The following is a 19,396-nucleotide window of genomic DNA, read 5'->3' on the forward strand; positions in this document are numbered from 1 at the left end:
ATTCGCCCTTAGAGTCGGAGACTTCGGACACTTCTGACTTACAAAAAAACCATGTCTAACTCCTGGGTAACTGTACAACTGAGCCCCCCACCCCTGCGCAACCAACTCCCCACTGAACCCCCCCCCAGCTCCTTCTGACCCCCCTCGATACTCGCCCCTGGGGCGGAATATACCCCTCCACCCCACGGTGGGTTTTGTAGAGGGTGGGGCTGGAAAATTTGGACAGAGGCCAAAAATGTGGAAACCCAGTGCCAGGAAAACAGTTTGGAATTTTCCCCTCACCACTTTCATGGCAGGCGGATGGCGGATTAGGTTTCCCGCTGATCCATGGCAGGAGCCCCATTTGCATGTATTACCACCTCATGAATGCTCATCAAAAATGCTACTCACTGGAATTATTTTTATTCATTCAAGGGGTGTGGGCTTCGCTGGCTGGGCCAGCATTTATTGCCCATCCCTAATTGCCCTTGAGAAGGTGGTGGTGAGCTGTCTTTTGAACTGCTGCAGTCCATGTAGTGTAGGTACACCCACCATGCTGTTAGGGAGGGAGTTCCAGGATTTTGATCCAGCGACAGTGAAGGAACGGCGATATATTTCCAAGTCAGGATGGCGAGTGCCTTGGAGGGGAACTTACAGGTGATGGTGTTCCCATGTATCCGCTGCCCTTATAGATGATAGCAGACGTGGGTTTGGAGTGCAGTCTAAGGAGCCTTGGTGAGTTTCTGTGGTGCATCTTGTAGATGGCATACATTGCTGCTACTGTGCGTTAGTGGTTGAGGGAGTGAATGTTTGTGGATGTGGTGCCAATCAAGCAGGTTGCTTTGTCCTGGATGGTGTCAAGCTTCTTGAGTGTTGCTGGAGCTGCTCATCCAGGCAAGGGCAGAGTATTCCATCACACTCCTGACTCCCCTCAGGTTATGCCCAGCACTTCTCTTTGAATGCTGTTTTTCTGTTTTTGCTTCTCATTGTATTACCAGGCCCTTTGAACTCCACCACTTCTAACAATAAAACCCCTTTCATAGTATCAATTTTATCAGTAACATAAATATATTGCTTGGTGTCTCCCAGCCAGGTGCAAGATTTCATTCCCCTTCTTTGAATGCTCTATTCAACAAAATGCAAACTCCTCTACCTCTGTGTTTACATATCAATACTACTATACATCAAAGCACCCAGACAAACTGGCTTTAATCCAATTAAGACACACAAAGGCACACCCACAGACTAAACCTCTATTTAAAACAATAATTTCCAATAACATTATATACATTAAAAGCTTCATGACACCAAGGTGGGGGAAGCTGGAGCCCGACATGAAAGTCAGGAGTGCAGACACAGTAAGGGTTGGCATGGGAACAAGAACTATATGAATTGGAAGGGAAGCACGCAGACTCAGGAATATGAGGAGTGTGGTATTGTTAGTTTGGCACAAGGGATAAGGCTTGTACAAAGACTCATGGATGTAGGGGAGGGGAAAGGATTGCACATGGGTGAGGTGTTGCACAGAGACTCATGGACTGGGGGGTGGGCGGGGGAAGGAGGGACACTGTGTTGTCAGCAGTCAGGATGAATTGGTACAGCAAAGAGAAAGACAGTCACAGTCCTGGCCTTGGGCCAAGTAGTCAGGGTGCAAGAGTGAAGTCCGTCTAGGGGCTTAGTATATCTAATAGTGAGGGTACAAGAGTGAAGTCAGCCCTGGGCTTTGTGGGCCATGATATGGGGCCATGAATGGCTTGCACGTCGTAGTCCCACTCCAGGGAGGGGTAAGAGCTGTGTGCTCAATTGGGAAAAAGCACAGCTTGGTGTACAGGGTGTGGTCATGGTCTTACTGTCACTGGCCATGATCTTGTCTGTCTTGATACTGGGCTGCAGATAGGATGGTGAGGATTAGGGGAGGCATTTGCAGTCTGTAAAATGGGAAACGTAATGCAGAGGGTGTTATGTGAAACATTCCTTGGAGGGTCTCTCTGTACGTGACCATGCACGCAGCCTCGAGATGGGGAGGGGTGAATTCTACGGTGGGCTATAGGATATCTAGAACTATGGGTTCACGTGGAAGGGTTGGAATATCGATCATAATGACTATGGGATCCAGGATCATTGGGGGAGGCTGGAGAATAACGGGAGGGAACTCTACCTGTACACCATGGGTTTCCAGGAAGACTGAACGAATAGTAACAGTCACAGAGGGAGGGTTGAAGCTGGTCTCATAGCAGAATCTGAGCACCACCATCTTGGCAAGTTGAAATTATGGTGCAGTCAGAAATCAAAACTGGAAAAGAGTCTGGATGGGAGGGGTTGGAGTCAGTGTGGGGAGAGCCCAGGGCTGCACAAAGGGCCTCATTTCATGTGGCAGCCTCAAACAGTTTACACTCAAAACATTGAAATGAAGTTAGAGCTGAGAGAAAAGTCGAAGGTCTTCTTGAGACGGTTCCATTGGAACCATTGCCATTTTTAGCACTTTAAAGATAGACTGCAAGAGCCATTGGCCTCACAAAACAGTCGCTCCATTTCAGTATTAACACAAAGCAAAGAGAAAATTGGGAGCGCAGGCAGCAGTTAAGGAGGCACAGCTGCTGTATATATGACAGGATGTCAACACAAACCCCTAATGTGCTTTCTCCAATTGGCATGGATAATGGGCCAAAGGGCATCCAGTCATTGTTCTTGTGCAAGTTAGCTTTAGTCAGAATGCCATATTTGAGATTGGAGGAGTGAGTTTGATGAAGTGGCGCATGTCATTAATCTGTCCAAATCTTTTCCAACCTTTGTGGGATTGAGATGTTAAGTGTCAGAGTTGCATCTTGGTCATCTCACTCTGTGAGTTTGTGCCTCAGCTACAAGGCTGTATCAGTCATAAGGCGAGTAGCACAGATGCAGCTTGATACCATGACAGTGCCTTGTTGTTTGCGTGTGGGAGCTTTAGCATCTTTCCCCGTGATTCATTACTCTGCTATACCTATCATTCCACAGAGGACAGGAGAAAACAATAATGGATCCTGGGCTCAATGTTGCCATCTTGATGGTGCTTATGGAATGGAAGAGGAGAAGAAGGGCCTGGTGCAGCTTCTGTAGGAGACCTCGCTTGAGGGTTCAGGGTCCAGGGGAGCCCCAGCAACAACAGAGGATGAGGAGATTAGGCCGTACCATGGAGCAACTTCCTCGACCAAGGGTCTACCAAAGGAGACTCTTCTATCTGCAGGTGAGTGAGACACAATGCCAAGCATGTCTGCACTTGTCCAAAGATCAGGTGGATCACATATGCCACATTCTGCAGGAGGATCTAATGCCCTGTGGGATTGGCCAGGCCCCTGCCTGGCCCTGAAGGTAACCATCAAGTTTAATTTCTTTGCCTGTGGATCTTTACAGGGATCCACAGGTAATCTGTGAAGCATCTCGCAGGCCACCACACATAGATGCATCTGGGAGGTGACAGATGCCCTTTACATTAAGGCTCATCATTATGTGAAGTTCATAGTTGATGAAGATAGCCAGGCTGTTAGATTTAATGGTTTTGCAGCAATCTCAGGCTTTCCAAGAGTGCAGGGTGCAATCGATTGCATACATGTAGCTTTGAGCAGCAGCCCCTGATGTCCATCAACTGGAAAGGGTTCCACTCCATCAATTTTCAGCTGATGTATTGATGTGGAAAGGCATAATTCCCATCCGTGCCGGGTACCCAGGTAGTTGCCATGATTCGTACATCCTGAGATACTCCAGGTGCCTCAGATATTCGAAGGGACTCAGCGGTCACAGGGCTGGCAGCTTGGGGTTAAAGGGTACCCGCTCAAACAATGGCTCATGGCAAATAGAAGCAAAATACTGCAGATGCTGAAAATCTGAAATAAAAACAGAAAATGTTGAAAAACTCAGCAGGTCTGGCAGCATCTGTGGAGAGTGAAACAGAGTTAACGTTTTGAGTCGTATTAGTCTTTTTCAGAGCTTTGGCATCCTGAAAATGTGCTTCCGATGTTTGGACTGCTCAGGTGGGGCTCCGCAATATTCTCCTGAGAGGGTGTCCTGCATAGTAGTGGCTTGTTGTACCCTTCACAACCTGGCGCTTCAAAGGGTGGAATCCCTTGCCAGAGGGAGACGTGGAGGAGGCTGAGAGCTCCTTGGACGATGAAGAGCAGGAGGACCAGGAACCTGAAGAGAGAGATGAGGTTCAGCTTCCACGTGATGATGTCATTGAAGAAGTATGATGTGGAAGACGCGAACATGACACATTGATAGCCACGCAGTTCCAGGAAGAGTAAGGTGCAGGCTATGGGAGAAGGTGACATTCCTCCTGCCCCTTAGTGCCATGCCATTGCACAATCACAACGACAACAAGTTCCGCATTTGCACAACTGCAGCTATCACTTCAGGCTGCTGAGCATCCCTCACACAATGTTGTCTTGCAAAAATTAAGGGTCATAACTTCATTTAGCATGCACTTCCAATAAAGATTTTGACACATCTCTCTGACATCACACAATAACTATCTTGAGTGAGGTTAACATCACATGAATGTGAGGCTCACAAAGGGAGACGATCACTGAGTGGGAGGATAGCAATAAGAGGGCATATATATGAATATGCACAATGCTTTCAAATGACCAAACCATTCTCAGTGACATCAAATATATTTACAAATGTGCACAATTTATAAAGTGATTGAGCATCTGTGACCCAGGAGTGATGTGAACATTTCTTAATCTTTCTAACCCTACTGCTACACCTGGGTGCAGCCTCAACATCCGCAGCAGAGATGAAGGCAGCCTGCTGACTGATACCCCCTGTTGTCTGTGATGACCTTGGCGGATATCATCTGGTGGCCCGAATTCCTGAGGGTCCCAGCCTGATAAAGGTTTCCTGCTCAGGAGCAGATACACCCTCCTCGGCCTGAGCAATTGCAGTGGGTGGGGTCACAGGCAGAAGGGATTCTGAGTGGCTGGTAAACCTTGAAGTGTCCAGTGTGGCTGAAGTTCTTCCTCCCTGTGGGTGCCCAAGGGCCCCTCCCTGACTCCCTGAGGATACAGAGCACCTGGAGGGAGTTCAAGGTGCCACGCTCCCCTCTCACCTAGCCACTGATGGATCCCACCAATGCCTATCGTGATAGAGTGCACACCTGGCAGGATCTGTTGGACCAAGGTCTCCAGGTAGTTGCCACCCTTCCCATGGAGACCTCGCATGTTGGAGCCACGACATCAGACAGAACTCAGACGGACTCCTCCATCCTTCACTCTAGTCTGCTGAGTGACTCTCACATGCTGCCTGATGTTCTGTCACTTATGGTTGCATCTCCAGTATTGTGTTGGTGGCCACTTGCAGAGGCTCATCATCTGACTCAAACTCAGCGGGTGCCTGGTTTCTTCTGAGTTCTAGAGATTTTGACTGTCACTGCCTCCGGCTGCTGCGGAGACGTGTCTGTGAAGTGTCCTCCAGAAAGTGACCCCAACCTAATCTAGAACTATGACCACTGAGGTGTGTGTCTCTGCACTGGTGGAGGGTGCAGGTGAATGCAGTGACGGGTCTTCCTTGGATAGTTCCTCAGCTTCCTCCTTTGAGGCGGGCTGGAGGCTGGGGCTTATGTTGGCCCTCATCCTCTGCCTGGACTGGCCAGTGCCTGTAAGAGAGGGAAGATAGATTTAGTTCATGAGCAGGCAGAATACAAGACTGCATGTCATTCACTGTGAATATCAGGAGGTGATCAACTCAGGGAGGTCTCATCCGTACTAAGTTGCTATGAGAAGCCAATTTCGCCATCCCCACAGGAGCGATCCCCGTCCTCCCCAGCCAGCTTGGCAGCATCCTCCTCGAATTTGGAGAGCTCTGTGATATTGGCCGTCCCTTCGCTAGTCTGGGATCTCTCCCTCCTGTTGTGGGCATGCTTGGACTGCATGAAGACAAACAGAAGAATTGTGGTGAAAAAGGATAGAGAAGAGTTTGGGAAACATGTAAGCCTCCTGTGTGTGGCAAGCCCTCCCCAGAAAGGGCTGAGGATGGAGTTTGTACAACATGATAGATGAGATGGTGGTGATGTGAAAGTTTCTGAGACAATCAGTGCTGACATGTGTCCTCCGCTGATGTTTGTGTGAGACCCCTGAAGAGTGTAGCCTTTTGAGTGCATGATGCCATGATGAGGGTGTGATATTGGAGTGAGCTGAAGGTTCAGTCCCCTTGACGGAGCTGATGAGATCATGCATCTTCTTCCTGCACTGGGTAATGTTGCGGGGACGGCTGCCAGCCGTTCTGACCTGACTTGCTATAGCTTCCCAGGTCGGAGGGGTGAGGCTGGTGTGCTTCCTGGAGCCATCCCTCGGGAACATCACATCCCACCATTGGCGCACTCCCCTTATCAAAACCTCGAGGGAATCATGGCTAAACCCGGGTGCAGCCTTCTACTTTTGATTTGCAGCCATCTCTATCAGTCTCCTGAAGACAGCTGGGCTGGAGAGAATGAAATGCGTGTGCTCAGGTGGCGTTTAAGCATGGCGACCAGGCCTTCGACCCCATTAGGTAACGGCAGAGCAGACGAATCAGCTCCTGACCCGGCAGGTGATTCGGAGAGATTGTCGCCTGTGCACAATTAATTAGCTTCCAGCTCAAAATCGGGCGCGATTTTCCGCCACTCCAACCAGCAGGAAACACGCTGCAGAACCCGCCCGCCACAGCACTTAGTTTCAAAAACAAAAATTCCGCTTAGTCCATCTCAGAAAATCTATTTCTTGAAGCTTGCCTTTGTGCAAATACTAAATAATTCTAATTAATAGATTGAAGAGAACATTTGAAAGAGTTGGCATCATTGGATATGCAAAAGCATATGTCACAAAGCTGTGCACAACTGCGGGTGCCAAAATAACTACTGTTTTCAGAATTCACAGGAAATAGGCCAGGTATTGAGGCCACCCTCCCATGTGGAATAAAAAGGAAATAACAGGTTTACGAGTGCTGCTTAGAGAAAGAGGTTTACGAAAGACAAGGAACAAAACGAGAAAATGCTGGAAACACTCAACAGGTCACGCAGCATCTGAGGAGGGAACAGGCAAATGAGCAATCACGTGGGTCTCTCAGCACAAAGTCTCGGAGTTCTTGTTGCGCAGTGGTAGCGTCCCACCTTCTGGCCCAGAAGTTCTGGGTTCAAGTCCCACACTAGGACTACTTGGTCATGGAAAGAGTGTTCATGATGTGGTTCAACTGGCTGGTGTTCTGCCTGGGAATTCTTCCATCACTATTCCCCAAAAAGGGAAAAAAACTCCCTGCGAAGGTATGCATAACAAAAATCACAACTCTGCCCCTCAGAAGCTCATAGAGGTCAACTGCACAGAAAAAGGCCCTTTGGCCCATCGAGTCTGCTTCGGTCAAACAAGTGCCTAACTATTCTAATCCCATTTTCCAGCACTAGACCCATAGCCTTGTATGCCATGGCAGCGCAAGTGCACATCCAAATACTTCTTAAAAGTTATGAGGGTTTCTGCCTCTACCACCCTTTCAGGCAGTGAGTTCCAGATTCCCACCCCCCTCTTGGTGAAAAAATTCTTCCTCACATCCCCTCTAAACCTCCTTTATAATAATATAATATTAATAATAATAAAAAAATAAATTTATTGCCCCTTATCTTAAATCTACATGTTTCCAGCATTTTCTGTTTGTGTTTTAGGTTTTCAACACCTACAGTTTTCTAGCTTTTTGTTTTGGAAAGGTGAGATGGGTTTGTAACTAAATATTGAAGGAACTTGGACAGGGAGTTAGGGGAACAGTTTCTCATTATGTTCATGCGGCAAAATTTGATCTATGTTTTCAACGAACAGGTTTTCAATTTTCCTTTCATTGGTACGCAGATGAAGTCTTTCCACACGTTTCAAAATCAGAAAAGTAAAACATTTCCATGAATAAATCCAACTTTCAAGAGACTTCAAGTGAGAAGGGAAGCTGATAAGAGAAAGCAGAATCAATTACAACATATCAAATTGAATTTCCACAATAAATAAGATAAAATAAAGATTGAAAAATTACAACAATGGATGGAATGTATATGAATGATGTGAAAATCAGAAAAAAATTGTGATGTTTGGGGCAGAGTTAAAATCATAGAAAATGATGAGTGACGGCTAGCTCAAGGTACCAATAACAAAACAGAGAAAAAGGGTAGGTGAAAAAGGGTCAAGATCTGAGAGCTTAGACTAGCAAAGGTAATTTTACTTAAAGGAGTGACATACCTTTCAATTTTGCTCTGATTTTCTCGTCATGCTTTGCTCTTTACAGTTCAGTGACATTCACATTAGTGGCAGTGTTGGCATAATTATCACCCACAGATGATACAGGTTGTTTAAAGTTTAAATGAAATTACCAGTAGTTAACCATAATTACTAAGTGGACAGAGAATTAGAATTGGTCTTTCTGGCAGATTGTATGCCTGATAGAAGCACTTAAATGAGAGGCTGTAAACAAAAGGTGAAAGCTTAAGATATGGGGCCACAATGCAAGTGTGAAGAGGCCAAATGATAATGATGTCACTGGAGCCTGACTGCAATCTTAACCTCAGCTTTGCGAGATGTGATGTCTTCCCCGCTAAATCAAGCCTGTCAAGAAGAGAGCCAGAAAATTACTTTTCATTTTTTGTATTTTCCAGGTTCTATCACCAGGTCCCACAATGAAACCTTCGGTCTTCTCTGCCTTGGGCTTCTCTACCCCTTGAAACCAGTCTGCGATCCTTTCCCAAACCCACTCCTGGCCACCTAACTTAGTGACGGACACTTTTCCTTTCAGTGCTCAATGTCAGCCTCCTGCCACCCGGTTTTAATGGTTGGTAGCTGCCTCTCGCCGATCCTCAGCGGTTCTGATTGGAGGTTGGACAGCGGTATACTAATAAGCGGAGGCTGTTAATTTTTTTAAAATTTACTTGACTGGGCCTTTCCTTGGTTCTGGATGCTGTTTCTGTTGGCTTTGGCCTGGCAGAGAAGCCGCTGTTGCTTCCCCGGCTCAGGCTTCAGGTTAAAATAGCTGAATTGGCCCTAGTGATATCATAGACATGTTTGGATTGGGTTGAAAGACCTTGTTGCCTACAATTTAAAATTGCACTCGGCCAAATCAGGAGGGAAATGGTGATTCTCCCACTCCAGTTCTCCCACTCCCACTGACCTACTTCCCTGTTTCTATGGTGTTAAAACTTCCCCAAGATTTTTAATACAACATAGATGTGGAGAAGGTGGTAATAAAGTTACTGGATAATTTTCTGAGCATTTGCAGTTGTCTTGCCCAGTGCCAGCACATATCAGAAAATGGCAAGTGCACTGCTTGTGATTTTCTGATGTGCATTGGCGGTGAGTGAAGTTCTTCACTGCCAACGCATATTTGGAAAATTACCCCTTGCATGTTGATGCAAAGAGATAAGTGTACCTTTTTGTTTCCAAGACGTGAAAAAGCTCATCTTAGACAAACAAATATGCTTGATTGCAATCTAACAGCAAAAAAATTACGTTTTAATAATATTTTTCAATATTACATGATTACATGGAACAAAATAGATTAGATATCTACTGGAATGAGAAGTTGATATAAAGTCAGATTTTAATAAAAACATACAGGTGCATATCAAAATTCTACTCCATTATTTTTGGTAGTAAACTAAATCTTAAAAGCTGTAAGTAAATTATTTTGGTTCAAATATGATTTTTCTCTTGTACTTATACAAATTGTTAATGAACAGATCTACCAAATATATTTTTCAAAAAAACTACTTCAGATTTGAGTTGTTAAAATGTTCATGAAAAACAATTGCAAAATAACTATTAAATATTAGTGGTGATTTGTACGCCTTTCCTGGTCGTAGCTTCCATTGTCTCTAAGAACAATTTTTAGTTTCAAAAGTCCAGTGCATTATATCAAATTGCAGTCAATTTTCTGTGCAGGCAGCTTTCATCTTTTGCTGGAGGACAGTACTCGAGATGATTTTATATGGTGAGCCTGTGTTCAAATAGGGCGAGAAGGAGTAGGCAAGCCCAACCCAGAAGCAGTCCAATGTTCTGAAAGATGAACATCAAACAGGGCTTTGTTGTTTTTACATGTGCCATCTCAGGAAGCTGTTATAAATGACACAAAATAAGGTTAACTTCTAAACATCATTGTATTTGGTGCAATACATTATTCCCTTAGCCTGTGAGGTGGAGAGATGAGATGCTAGCTGGTATCTGGTGGTCTGTAACCAGTCTGTAGCCTGTCTCTTGCCTCACCCCAGACAGCATGAATCTAAGGTGCAGTCTTGCGCCCTCCCCCTTGGCGAGTTTGCTGGCGAGTTGGGGCTGTAATGAGCGGGGACCCCACCACCTTGCCGCCTCCACACTGATGAAGTCCATAATGGGAAGGCCCATGGACTGCCATCCTGCCCCACTGCCAGTTGAGGCCCTTAAGTGGGCGGGGTTGCTTGAAGGCTCTGAGGGGCAGGGTGACTAACTTTTATGAAATAAAATAAGGGGCACTTTGACTGTGGGACCTGGTGGGGGATGGAGGATGCTGGTGACCCTAAGAACAAGGTTGTTAGGATGCTGGTGACCAAGAGCCACAATGCGCATGCTCACAGAAAACACAGTGGGGCAAAGGCAAGAGGAGACTCCCAGGCTCAATCTTCCTGTAGGCTGCCTTAGAAATAAGGGATGTGGGACAAACAGTTCGACAATCCCTTAAAATATGGAATAGTTGGTCACCCTACCCTGGGTGGTCCCTCATTCAGATGCACTCAATGGCTGATCACCGGGAATGGGGCATACTAAGAGCCAGAACTTTATCCTTGCTATTGACCTCCCCTCCCCTGTGACCCCCACCGCACTACCCTACTCCTGCCATCACTCCGCTCTGGCCTGGAATCCAATGACATTCCTGGGCCTCGGGTGGCTGTCTTACCAGAAGTAACCACCACCTCTCCACTGGCACAGCTATTCAATAGAGTTGTCAGGCTCTGATTGGCCAGCAGCTCTTGGTGAGCAGAACTTTCGTCCCCAGGGTCCTTGGTCCCAAGGGAAGACCTGCCCTTGGCTTGTAAGTGCCTGAGCAGCATATGATGTGGTCGGCCTTCCCTAAAAGAAGTGACACAGAGCACTTGCCGGCTCTCCAACTAATGGCTGAGACCGCTGTTGCCTCCAAAAGATTACGCTCCTAGTTTCCACGGTGTTTTGATACTTGGTCAAGCTCCATCATTGTAGTAATGTTTTAAGCAGGTAGTTTTAAATAAAGTCTCTTATATACAAGAAATCATTGTAACATGTCTGATCCAAAAACAAAATTTGCCTCAAAATTATTAGGTTGGCAGAGGGCAGAAGTCAGCATGTGCAACTGTGTGCAGGCAGCTATGCGGACTGGCTCTAGCGGATCATGTGAGTTTCTAATGGAATACAATGAATTGAATAATACATTTATTGTTTAAACATTGCCATTAGATAAATATCAGAAGGTAATGCTCTTGTAGCTCGCAGTAACAAAATGTTTCTTGAAGATTTTCAGTAATTATTTTCTTAATTACAGCATTGCCATTAATTTTAGCCTCCATCATTTTGATAATTATTAGGAGCAATGGGCTGCAGTTTCAGATGTTGTTAGTGACAACAGTACCATAACCAAGGAGTACCATTAGGTGCTGCTAACATTGCATTTCCACACCACATTATCAGAAACTGATAAATAGCCAATTGGAAGCAAACAATAAAATTGTTCCGTGCCATTGAAGGAACTGATATCAACCCTAACATTTTCATGGATTCAGATTATACTTCTTTCACATTTATGGTTCATGATTAATGTCAGTTTGCACACACATTTCATCATTGTTGTGATCTGTAAACTGTGTTGCAAGGTGGGCATAAATGTGAAAGCAATGCAGGTTGAATTCTGGAAACCCACTAAATGTAGTGCATCCTTCCTAACAGGATGCCAGGCAAGTCCATATGGTTATATTAAATGCAAATCTCCTCCTCTGCCCCAGTTCTCTCCTTTGGTGTACAGTTTCCCTGTGGCCTTGCTGACAGAAACCATAAGGACTTGCCTGGCCTTCTGTTGGGAGGGGCATGCCACATTTGATTACTCACAGAACCTGATCCTCTGCCCAACTTGGGGCGTATAAGTGGGTGTGTGTTTAACTTGAGTCATGCTGGAATAATCTACAGTGCTAGGAAGGATCCATGCAATTTAAAATGCTCCTATAATCAGACAGAGATGGAGAAATGCATACTTTAAAATTTTTTTTTATTTGTCCATGGGATGTCGCTGGCCAAACCAGCATTTTTGATGCCCATCCCTTAAGAAGATGATGGTGAGCCACTTCTTAGATTCACTGCAGACTATGTGGTGTAGGTACACCCACAATGCTCTAAGAGATGGAGTTCCAGGATTTTAACCCAGCAACAGTGAAGGAACGGCGATATATTTCCAAGTCAGGATGGTGTGTAGCTCGGAGGGGAACTTGCAGGTGGTGGTGTTCCCATCCATTTGCTGTCTTTGTCCTTCTGGGTGGTAGAGGTCACTCACGGGTTGGGAAGGTGTTGTCAAAGGAATCTTGGTGAGATGCTGCAGTATATCTTGTAGATGGTACGCACTGCTGCCACTGTGCACCGGTGGTGGAGGGGATGAATGTTGGAGGTGGTGGATGGGTTGCTAATCAAGTGGGCTGCTTTGTCCAAGATGGTGTTGAGTTTCTTGAGTGTTGTGGGAGCTGCACTCATCCAGGCAAGTGGAGAGTATTCCATCACACTCCTGACTTGTGTTTTGTAGATGGTGGGCAGACTTTGGGGAGTCAGGAGGTCAGTAACTCTCCGCAGAGTTCCCAGCCTCAGACCTGCTTTTTTACTCACAGTATTTATATGGCCGGACCAGTTCGGTTTAGACTAAGGCTGTAATGAGGTCAGAAGCTGAGTGACCCTGGAAGCTTCAGTGAGCAGTTTATTGCTAAGTAAGTACCACTTGATAGCACCATCAACAGCCCCTTCCATCGTTTTCCTGATGATCGAGAATTGACCAACGGGGCGGTAATTGGATTAGTCCTGCTTTTTGTGGGCAGGGCATACCTGGTCAGTTTTCTACATTACCCGGTAGCTGCCAGTGTTGTAGCTGTACTGGAACAGCTTGGTTAGGGGTGTGGTAAGTTCTGGAGAACAAGTCTTCAGTACTATTCCCAGGAAGTTCCTGGGATGGCAGGATTGTCGTATGAGGAGAGATTGGGCCGACTAAGCCTGTATTCACAAGAGTTTAGAAGAATAACAGGGGATCTCATTGAAATAAAATTCTGACAGGGCTGGACAGACCGGATGCAGGAAAAATGTTTCCTCAGGCTGGGGGCTCTAGGACAAGGGGTCACAGTCTCAGGATATGGGGTAGACCATTTAGGACTGAGATGAGAAGAAACATTTTCGCTCAGAGGGTGATGAATCTGTGGAATTCTGTACCACAGAAGGCTGTGGAGGCCAAGTCACTGAATATATTTAAGAAGGAAATAGATAGATTTCTAGACTCTAAAGGCATCAAGGGAAAAGGGGAGAGAGTGGGAGTATGGCCTTGGGATAGAGGATCAGTCATGATCATATTGAATGGCGGAGCAGGCTTGAAGGGCCGAATTACCTACTCCTGCTTCTATTTTTCCATAGCCAGTGCAGATCCAGCGCCTTTAGCCATTCCTTGATATCACGTGGAATGAATAAAATTTGCTGAAGACTGGCATCTCTGATGCTGGGGACCTCAGGGGGAGGCAGAGATGGATCATCCATTCAGCACTTTTGGCTGAAAATGGTTGCAAATGCTTCAGCCTTGTATGTTGCGCTCATGTGCTGGGCTCCTCCATCACTGAGGATGGGGATATTTGTGGAGCCTCCTCCTCCTGTTAGTCATTTAATTTTCCACCACCATTCACGACTGGATGTGGCAGGGCTGCAGAGCTTAGATCTGATCCATTAGTTGTGGGATTGCTCAGCCCTGTCTATCACTTGCTGCTTTCTCTGTTTGGCATGCAAGTAGTCCTGTGTTGTAGCTTCACCAGGTTGACACCACATTTTTAGGAATGCCTGGTGCTGCTCCTGGCATGCCCTCCTGATAGAACCAGAGTTGATCCCCTGGCTTGGCGGTAATGGTAGAGTGGGGGATATGCCAGGCCATGAGGTTACAGATTGTGGTTGAATGCAATTCTGCTTCTGCTGATTGTCCACAGTGCCTCATGGATGCCCAGTTTTGAGTTGCTAGCTCTAAATCTATCCCATTTAGCACAGTGGTAGTGCCACATTACACGATGGAGGGTGTCCTCAATATGAAGTCGGGACTTTGTCTCCACAAGGACTGTACGGTGGTCACTCTTACCAATACTTCCATGAACTAGTGCATCTGCGACAGGTAGATCGGTGAATGCAGCTAGGTTTTTCCCTTTTGTTGGTTCCCTCACCACTTGCCGCAGACCCAGTCTAGCAGTTATGTCCTTTAGGACTCAGCCAGCTTGGTCTGTAGTGGTGCTACCGAGCCACTCTTGGTGATGCACATTGAAGTCCCCCACCCAGAGTACATTCTGTGCCCTTGCCACCCTCAGCTGAGGGTGGTGGTAGGTGGTAACCAGCAGGAGGTTTCCTTGCCCATGTTTGATCTGATGCCACAGCTTCGTGGGGTCTGGAGTCGATGTTGAAGACTCCCAGGGTAACTCCCTCCTGACTGTTTACCACTGTGCTGCCACCCCTGCTGAGTCTGTCCTGTTGGTGGGACAGGACGTACACAGGGATGGTGATAAGGACATGATCTGTAAGGTATGATTCCATGAGGATGACTATGTCAGGCTGTTACTTGACTAGTCTGTGAGACTCTCCCAATTTTGGCACAAGCCCCCAGGTGTTTGTAAGAGGATTTTGCAGTGCCGACAGTGCTTGGTTTGCCCATGTTGTTTCCAGTGCCTAGGTGAATGCCAGCTGATTCATCTGGTTTATTCCTTTTTGTAGGTTTTGATACAACTGAGTGGCTTGCTGGCATTATAGGGGGCAGTTAAGAATCAACATGTAGGCCAGATCCAGGTAAGGATGGTAGATTTCCTTCCCTGAAGGGCATTAGTGAACTCAATGGGTTTTTATGATAATCAACAATGGGTCATTACTACTGAGACTAGCATGTTAATTCCAGATTTATTAACTGAATTTAAATTCCACCAGCTGCTGTGGTGGGCTTTGAACCCTTGTCCCCAAAGCACACGTCACTAGATTACTAATTCCAATGACATTACCACTACACCACCACCATATGCATATATGGGGTTGTAGAGGTAGTGGCTGTGTTGGTGGTAATTTTCCAAAATTCTATGTGCAGAATTTTCTGCCTGTCGGGCGGGCAGGCCTGACCTAATCTCCGGCGGGCGGGGAGCCGATCCCCGCCGGAGAAGCGGGCCCCGCCGCCATTTTACGTGGGTGGGCCAATTAAGGCCCGCCCAGCATGATGTCCGGTGGGAAGCGCCATACGCTTCCTGTGCAGGCGGGAGGGGGATTCCCCAAAAGCGAGAGTGTGCTTCACGCATGTGCACGAAAGAGCGCACATCTCCCTGAGGCTAAGTGCTGCCTCAGGGAGATCGCTTACACTTTTAAAAATATGAAAAATAGAAAAAAAAATTCCCTAACATGTCCCCCTCATGTGACAATGTCACATGAGATGAGACATGTTCATAATTTACATAATAAGTTTACTAAACTTTTTTAAACCCTACATGAAACCTCATCCCGTCAGTGGATGAGGTTTCATGTTTTATCTATTTCCTGCCGGGGCTCCTGGCCTGCCCGCCAACCTTAAGGTTGGACGGGCAGGTCCTTTAATTGTATAATTGATCCTGTCAATGGCCTCAATTGGCCATTGACAAGTTGGTGGGCCCGCAGCTGATTTTGCTTCACCCCCGCCTTCCTGAAAATTTAAATGGGCCGGGATGGTGTCAGGGGTTCTGCCCAATGTCATCCCGTGTCATATTATGCATCAGTGAGCGGGCCCCGCCCCCTGCTCGCCGACGGCAAAATTCTGCCCTATGGGTTCTGGAACAGTTCCTGCAGATTGGAAGGTAGCAAATGGAACCCCATTATTTAAGAAAGGAGGGAGAGAGAAAACAGTGAACTATAAACCTGTTAGCCTGACATTAGTATTAGGGAAAATGCCAAAATCTATTGTAAAGGATGTGATAATTGGGCACTTAGAAAATAACAGTAGGATTGGGCAGAGGCAACATGGACTTATGATTATGAAAGGGAAATCATGTTTGACAAACCTGTTGACCTTCTTGAGGATGTAACTAGCAGAATAGATAAGGAGGAACCAGTGGATGTGGTGCATTTGGATTTCAGGAGGCTTGCGATAAGGTCCCACACAAGAGGTTAGTAAACAAAATTAGCGCACATGGGATTGATGGTAATATACTGGCATGGATTGAGGATTGGTTAACGGACAAAAAACAGAGAGTAGGAAAGAGTGGACTATTTTTAGGTTGGCAGGCTGTGACTAGTGGGTTACCACAAGGATCAGTGCTTGGCCCCAGCTATTCACAATCTATAACAATGATCTGGATGTGGGGATTAAATGTAATATTTCCAAGTTTGCTGATGGCACAAAAGTCAGTGGGAATATGAGTTGTGAGGAGGATGTGAAGAGGCTTCAAAGAGATTTACAGAGGCTGAGTGAGTGGACAAGAACATGGAAGGTGGAACATAAGGTGGAAAATGTGGAGTTTTTCACTTTGGTAGAATTAATGGAAATACAGAGTATTTCTTACATAATAAGAGATTGGGAAGTGTTGATGTCCAATGGGAGTGGGTGTCCTTGTTCATAAATCACTGAAAGCAAATATGCAGGTTCAACAAGCAATTAAGAAGGCAAATCACATACTAGCCTTTATTGCAAGAGGATTTGAGTACAGGAGGAAGGAAGTCTTGTTGCAATTCTATAGCCCCTCGGCGAGACCACACCTGGAGTATTGTGTACAGTTTTGATCTCCTTACCTAAGGAAGGATATACTTGCCATAGAAGGAGTGCAACAAAAGTTCACCAGACTAATCCCTGGGTTGGCGGAATTGTCCTGTTAGGAGAGATTGAGGAGACTGGGCCTGTATTCTCCAGAGTTTAGAAGAATGAGAGCTGATCTCATTGAAGTATACAAAATTCTTACAGGGCTCAACAGGGTAGATGCAGGAAGAATCTTTCCCCGGGCTGGAGAGTCTCTAGAACCAGGGGGCACTGCCTCAGGATAAGAGGTGGACCATTTAGGACCAAGATGAAGGGGAATTTCTACACTCAGAGGGTGGTGAACCTTTGGAATTCTCTATTCCAGAGGGGTGTGGAGGTTCAGTCATTGAGTATATTCAAGACAGAGATTGATAGGTTTCTGGATAGTAAAGACATCAAGGGATAGTGGGGGAAAATGCCGCTGAGGTAGAAGATCAGCGATGATCTAATTGAATGGCGGAGCAGGCTTGATGGGCCGAATGGCTTACTCCTGCTTCTTTGTTCCTAGGTTGTGGCTAAACTCTGCTTGTTTTCTTTCCTCAAAAGTAACTGTTCTCATAATATTTAAGGAATCAAGTAAAGCAAATAAAAGAAGCAACAAAAGTAAATGTCAAATCATTGACCTAAATTACTGCCAGTGCTATGCCTTACTGGTCTCTGTTTGCTCATTGAGATCTCATATCGGCTGAGGAAGCTTCAGGCCCCTCAGTCTTCTGCCTCTGGTCTATGTTACATTTCTCAGCTCATGACTTTTACTTTGCTTTGGGCATATCATTGTCTCTAACTGTTCAAATGTCTGTGCTATGCAACCTGCTCCAAATATCAGCTACTGCCAATACTAGTGACATAACGCAGAATCATCCCAGATTTGCACTAAGTGTGGTAGCAGGTGAGAAAAAGAATGTTTTGCGCACCAGCTGCAATGGCTTCTTTTCACGCTGTATCATCCCAATCCCGCCTCATGAATCTTGCATTCCGGGGAAACACCATTTTGATGGCATGCGGTGTCTCATTTACCTGCCACACCATCACCTCACTGCTTCCTCATGCAGAGCGCCATATTTAAAATGCAGCCACGCGCACACCCCTCAGTGCTTCAAACCCATGACTGCTGCACAGACGACATGGCCCCAAAAGGAAAGAAGACTGCAGCCCCCTCAATTCAGTGATGCGTCCCTGGAACGCCTTTTGAATGCCCGTGGAGGCCCGTCACGATGTCCTCTAGCCCTGTTCTGGCCGCAGGAGGGGCAGCACCATTACCGCTCCGGTTTGGTGGGTGATGGCTGTGGTGTTCAGTGCCAATGCTTTACAGAGGAGGTTGGCCTTCCAATACAGAAAGAGGATGAATAATCTTATCTGAGCCGCCAGTGTAATGCAACCATCTCATCACTCTAAACATACACACTCGCAAGCCCACCACACATTCTCTGGCATCTCACTCACTGGCAACTCAAGGGACATCATCACTCACTCTCTCACACACACTCTTACATCTCCATTTGGCCTCATCTCTTCTGGAGACTGCCTCCTCAGCCCTTACCATGTTGAGGCCACTTGCACAGATCAACTTGAGCCCTCACACACACCCTGGGATACGCCCCTTCCCCTGGATAGCCCTCACCCTGCAGCCTCTTTCCTTGCCTGATGCCACTTCTTGCCCTTCCCCAAGCAATCCCGAGCCCTGCAGCTAGTGAAAAGTCACCTCCGGCCTTATGGCTGGTGTGGTAGTTAGAGACCTGCCCATGAGTCCCCTAAAAGTGATGCAGTGCTGTCTGCGAAGCCTGGTGCTAATGATCGTGAGTGCTGCCCGAAGCAAGGTCGGCAAAAAAACCTCGAAACCCAAGCAAAGTGCAGCTCGCCAGGTGCATGCCCTTTATGTATAGTTGTGAAACACGCCAGTGTGTTTACACACTGACGTGCTCGGATGATCCAGCACGAGGGGATGATTCCGGTGAGCTGGGTCTATAATGAAATGTAGATGTATTACAATGAAGTTCCCGCCGCCAACACACAGGGAAAATTCCACCCGTAGGCACGCTACACATCTCTATGTTCTCCCTTTAGTGCTACGAATTAGCTGTTGCATTGTGGTTTTGTGTTGAAATGAGGTAATTTGCTGCTCAAAGCGATCTTGTCAGACTATCTTGTCCCACACTTATTCCTCCTTCATTCACCAAAGCTTCAGTGGGACCTGGATGGTTGGCTTTATGTAGTGGCGAACAGTAGTTCTCGAGTTGTGAACTACCATCCCCAGAGAGTTGTCTGTTGTCTCCACTCTGCTTTCATTGCTAATTCCACTTCCCAATGATTTGTTCTGAGAGGAGTTTTTCCCAAGTGATATGGGGGGGACTTCCTGTTCTGTCTCAGCTCAAGAGCTCCAATACAATCCACTCCTGGAATCAAACAACAGCGTCAATCAGGTGCTGGAGCC

General features: G+C 46.4%; 1 protein-coding gene across 1 annotated transcript in view; it reads right to left on the bottom strand.

The window, feature by feature from the left end:
* Nucleotides 1-9,449: 9,449 nt before the first annotated feature.
* The window catches only part of LOC144672780 (zinc transporter ZIP12-like), a 92,003-nt gene continuing 82,056 nt past the window's right edge, over nt 9,450-19,396 (bottom strand). Inside the window, exon 12 of the mRNA XM_078534779.1 lies at nt 9,450-10,064. Within this exon, the coding sequence (XP_078390905.1) occupies nt 9,936-10,064 (129 nt within the window). The 3' untranslated portion in view covers nt 9,450-9,935. The remainder of the gene's footprint in view (nt 10,065-19,396) is intronic.

The sequence above is a fragment of the Cetorhinus maximus genome, chromosome 3 (assembly GCF_964194155.1).
Source record: "Cetorhinus maximus chromosome 3, sCetMax3.hap1.1, whole genome shotgun sequence".
In the NCBI taxonomy this organism is placed as follows: domain Eukaryota; kingdom Metazoa; phylum Chordata; class Chondrichthyes; order Lamniformes; family Cetorhinidae; genus Cetorhinus; species Cetorhinus maximus.